At 38.9% G+C, this 4,880-nt stretch overlaps 1 protein-coding gene across 1 annotated transcript; it reads right to left on the reverse strand.

Moving 5' to 3' along the window:
• Positions 1 to 1,876: 1,876 nt before the first annotated feature.
• LOC129293639 (transcription factor HBI1-like) lies at positions 1,877 to 4,596 on the reverse strand. The gene is made up of 7 exons (XM_054931705.1): positions 3,986 to 4,596; positions 3,548 to 3,763; positions 3,328 to 3,462; positions 3,145 to 3,216; positions 2,829 to 3,035; positions 2,552 to 2,660; positions 1,877 to 2,066 (listed from the first exon to the last, which is right to left on the reverse strand). Exons 1-7 carry the CDS (start codon positions 4,481 to 4,483, stop codon positions 2,029 to 2,031), a joined length of 1,275 nt encoding a protein of 424 aa, XP_054787680.1. The 5' UTR covers positions 4,484 to 4,596; the 3' UTR covers positions 1,877 to 2,028.
• Positions 4,597 to 4,880: the final 284 nt, after the last annotated feature.

Genomic DNA, 4,880 nt, shown 5'->3' on the forward strand with positions numbered 1-4,880 from the left:
AAGGTCATCTCTCACCATCCATAGGAACAAAGAGAATCAACAAAATCTTGGGCTATATGGATGAGACAGGTCCACCATTTTCGCCATTGTATATGGCTTGAAAGTGAATGAAAGCTGAGGCTCTTGAAGAAGAAGCCTCACTCAGCACTTGGCAGCCTCAAGTGGTCCCCCAGTAATCACCATCTCCAACCTAAAACTGAAACTAAAACTAGGCCCAATGCTTGTGTCTCTTGATGAATTGGAACAGGCATTTGAACTGCTCTGTTCATATAGGCTATCCCTAGTTTTAACTTCGTTGGCGCTTCCCCTTTTTTCTTCATCCCATTCCTCTAATTTGGTGAGTCTTCTAATTCTGACCTAAATGACTACTCTTTGACTAGACATTGACGGAAATATTTTTCAGGAAGACTTGAAGAAGGGGTTGAAAAACCTGGACACAGAAGGGGCAATATTGAACTTGCAGCCTGAAAACCTGTTAATGAGTCTGTAGGCATTTGAAGAACACTGAGAACATAAAATATACTCTTTCCTCATTTCATGGAACAGTAATGGGTCTATTCGATACTGTACAAAGCATTTGAACATTCATTTAATCCAGTTGAGAAAAATAGGAGTAAAAGTGGGGTTTGAAATTTGATTGAGGTGAACCATAATTCTTTTTGGGGGGTACTCGAGGGACAAAGGAACCAGCCTAATAAATGGAAGAAATGGACATGTCTGGTTATCCCCGAGCTCTATCCCCTTATGGTTAGGTCTCTGTATTCATCATTCTATGCCTTAGCTATTTTCTGTCTCCATCGACTGACTATTATTCTGTCCCAAAGGTGCCCTTTACAAGGTCCACTATCATGCTTTTGTCTTCTGTCTCTCTCAAGCATCTTCAATCTTGTCTCTCTGGTTCACCCGCCATAGCAATTAACTTAATTGGTTTCCAACCTCAAACCCTCCTCTGTTACAACTCATCATGAGTTAATCGGATTTTTCTACTTTTTGACATTTTTTTACACTTCATTTGAGAAGATTCAAGATTATTTTAGTCCACACAAAGGTTAGAGTTTCATGATTCATCTCTGCTTTGAATCATTCATTTTAAGAATGAATTGGTGTATTTTGAGTTCTTAAAAACATTTTCAGCCCTATTTATATGGTATCTTTTAAGTTAAAATAAAAAACTGAGTCTCATTTTTAGTGTTACTCTTCTATGATTGCTTGCGCATAGGAAATTTATTTGTGCATATCAGTCCTTCTCTATAAACGATATTTTTCCCTTCCAAAAATCATTATGATGTTGAACACATTAAAAAAGATGGACATGTCCAAACAAGAGGTTGATTTTATTATCAATTTTCCAACTTGTTATTAAAACATGTTAAAATATGTTAGCGTAGAAATAGAAAGGTAGTGCTCGTTACTTCTCTCTCCCCCTCCCTCTCCCTCACTCCCTCCCTCCCCATATCCCTCATTGATATGTCTCCATGACAATTGACCATTGGTTAACGATTTGTAATAAACATATTTAGATGACCTTGAAGGGTCTTGATAAAATAAATATTCGTACAGGAAATTCTTGAAAAGTTCTTGACTATCAGATTTTTAAGATATTCACCCTCAAATATTTAGTGGCTCTAATATCAAGAGGACAACGGTTCCTCAAAAAGATTTTCCTTGCTAAACTTAGGTTGTAACTTGTAACCCTACGAGATTACACAAGTTTATAAATTTTAAAAAAAGTTGATTACACATAAGTTAAAAAAAATTACCAATCAACAGTAATTTTTTTATCATGTTGTACCAAGTATCATTTCTCCTATGCATTGCCTTTCTGTATGTATTTTACTGTTCTTAGTTACAGGAACAAGAGGCAGCGGAGTCTAAATAAAGCTAAATTGAGATATCTTATTTATACTATAGAGAAAGTATACAAACAATATCTTATATGTTATGTACTGAGAAAGAAAAAGAATCTTGATAAGAGTCATTCAGATTCACTGATCTCATCCATCAAGCTGGAGCACAACATAAGCTTCTTCACATCTCCATCTTTAGATTGCTAGCTTCAATTAGGCCTGCAGATATATACCATGACAGGGTATTTAGAAACAGGTCTAAGTTAAGCAAGTCAAAGATCAATTTTCTACTTCAGATGTTTAATCCTAAACCCATGATTATGATGCATTGAAAACTTATTAATTAATGTGATGTTGATATGGTAAGTATATCTTTTGTCATGTTATGCAGAAACACCAATAAGCATTAAATACTACGTGCATTGGGTCAACAAGTCCACACCACCTTTACTTGCTAATTGCTATTTCTATGACAGAAAGAAGTGGGAAAGGGAAAGAAGAGTCAGAAAGATTAAACAAAGGTCTCAGAATTCATATGCACTCATCAATATACGTGGGGGGCTCTCCGCTCTCAGTGTCATGTCTCTGTCATAACATTAAAAATCCTGCCTACTAAATATTTACTTTCAAGTTTTAAGATATCAGGTTATAAAAGCAAAAAAAAAAAAAAAGGTGATTTGACAGCACATGAATTTTGTAGCTACCTGTGAATGGTTGAGAAGGAAAGGACGTCGTGGTTGTTCTCGCTTGATCAAAAGCCACATTGTACAGGTTCTGCAAATCAGCTTCACAGGTTGAAAATGGCAGAATTTGCTGCAATCCATGCAGACCAGATTTAATTGAGAGCACAGGTTACCATAACAAGATCACAAGGACCAAGGTAATTAAATATATATATATATAACTTAACACAACATGGTATGAGTATTCTTAAAATACAATGAATTATACGACAGATATACAGAGGAGAGAGGAATGTACATTGAAACAAGATGAGTCAAGAAATGTTTCAGGTGGGAAGGATACAGGAGCACCAATGGTCCTTCGAAGCCCCAAATCTGGATGGTTTATGCCCATATCTAATCCACAACATGAAGAAACATGTTGGGCTGGATCAAACTGAAGATAAGCAGGATTAGCTGTCACATCAATGGCTGGAAAACTCGTAGGAGTACAAGCTGGATAAACCTGAGGCATCATCAAAAGAAAAGTTTTTTTATTTTTAATTTAAATGACTTTGCAATATTATATTATTGTTAATGGAAACTGGGAGCTCTTCCATCTCCATTTCTCTTACCTCTTTGGTGAACAGATCGTCAATGTTGAAGTCAATCCTAGGGTTTACAGCAGCTAGTTTCATTGACAAAAACTGTATTTTATCATGTGAAGAACAATTAGTCACATGCCCTTTGGATCTGTGTCAGTGTCTTTGATTGTAGCTTCAACCTAACGGAAAATGATGAAGTGGGTAATGTCTAACCTCTACTTGCCGTTGAAGAGATTGAACATAATTGATGATTTCATCGAGCATGCCAGCTTTTCCTGTGATTTTATTACAACCTGGTACTAAACCCTGCAAGTATTTCATTCTCTCGCTAATCTTTTCCCTTCTAACCTGCAAGACGAAACAGAGCTTGCATTGTTTAATTACGGGAAGAAAAGTCCACAAAGAAAAGGATCGGTCATTTTCTGGTTCTTACTCTTTCTGCTAAGCTATGGCTATCAGTGGCTTGTCCACGACGTGCTCGGACATGAATGTAGTCAGGCTTTTGATTTTGAACCTCAGAAGTTTTCGAATTCTCTTTCGAAGATGCTGCAGATGTTTCTCTATTCTTGTCATTATTATCTGTTGTCACTTTGGATTCCCCTTCCTCGCCACTTGTTTTGCTTTTCTTGTTCTTCTCATTTTCTGCAACCTAAACACAGAGAACACACGATTTTCGTTTACGTTAGATCATTACCATATCTTTAAGCGTACATGATAATAAACATCGGTATCATCAATATAGCATATAAAATTCGTAGACAATCAACTCCATGCAAGCACGTGGAGATGTATCTAGACCTAGTTGTTTCGAAAGAGATTGAAAGAAAGACGTCGAGCTTTCCATTGCCATGTAGCAAAACATGACACACACCTTGGGGATCTGAGCTTTATCAGATTTCCTCTTCTTGAAGCTCTCTCTCCCACTCGTCGATCTCATCCTCTCTGTCGCCGTCGCTGCAGCCGACGCTGCCACAGACGGCGGGCAGCTAGAAGTCCTCGAAACTACAGAGTTCACGTTAAATCCGGAAGACACGACTCCCAGACCAGGCAAGTCGACCTTGCCCAATTCGGACCACCCATTATCCCAAGACGGGTCGGGCTTCACCGAACCGGCATTAGCAACCACCTCACCGAGCCCAGAACTTCCTCCACTGCCGCCGCCATTCACCATCATCATCAATCCTCCAGAATTCTGAAGTTGCAGAGGCGAGGACCCACCGTCAAACCCACTTCCAGAAAAGTAGTTCTGGTTCTGATGATGATGAGACTGTGGCTGTTGCCATTTCATCCTGTCTCTTTGCCTTTCTGACAATGCCATAGCGGAGCAGGACTCAGCAAGATTCTCCGAACTGGTCAGACAACGCAACATATTAACGTAAAGAGGGATGGCGGGTGAGTGAACCGACAGGTACTTGAGAGTTAGAAACAGGAGAAGAGAAACAGAGGAGGAAGGGAGGGATGGTTTAAGGGTGAAGAAGGAGGAGAGGGTGGGTATATATATAAATGGGGGAAAAATGGATGATTTAATAATATATATATATATATATATTTTAAGAAAAAAGAACACATAAATTGAACAAGAAAAATGAAAATTTAAAGAAGAGGAAGGGTTGGAGGAGTGGTCGGAATTATTAGGAGAGAGAGAGAGGGGATAGGGATTGAAAGGGAAAGGATGGGGCAGGGGAGAGAGGCTGTGGTGGGGGGTGGGACCCACTGACATGACCGCCACGTGGGAGTGTCTCGAAACGGGGACGTTTTTTGGGTTC

Source organism: Prosopis cineraria, unplaced genomic scaffold, assembly GCF_029017545.1.
Source record: "Prosopis cineraria cultivar Desert tree isolate PC_DT_omini unplaced genomic scaffold, ASM2901754v1 PC14, whole genome shotgun sequence".
Taxonomy (NCBI): Eukaryota; Viridiplantae; Streptophyta; class Magnoliopsida; order Fabales; family Fabaceae; genus Prosopis; species Prosopis cineraria.

Bases quoted from the DNA above. Each gene is read 5' to 3' on its own strand.
- LOC129293639 (XM_054931705.1), bottom strand. From the start codon at position 4,483: ATGTTGCGTTGTCTGACCAGTTCGGAGAATCTTGCTGAGTCCTGCTCC. The intron at 3,764-3,985 runs GTGTGTGTCATG...CTCTGTGTTTAG, and splicing joins ATAAAGCTCAGATCCCCAAG to GTTGCAGAAAATGAGAAGAA. The intron at 2,661-2,828 runs GTACATTCCTCT...CATGGATTGCAG, and splicing joins TTGACTCATCTTGTTTCAAT to CAAATTCTGCCATTTTCAAC.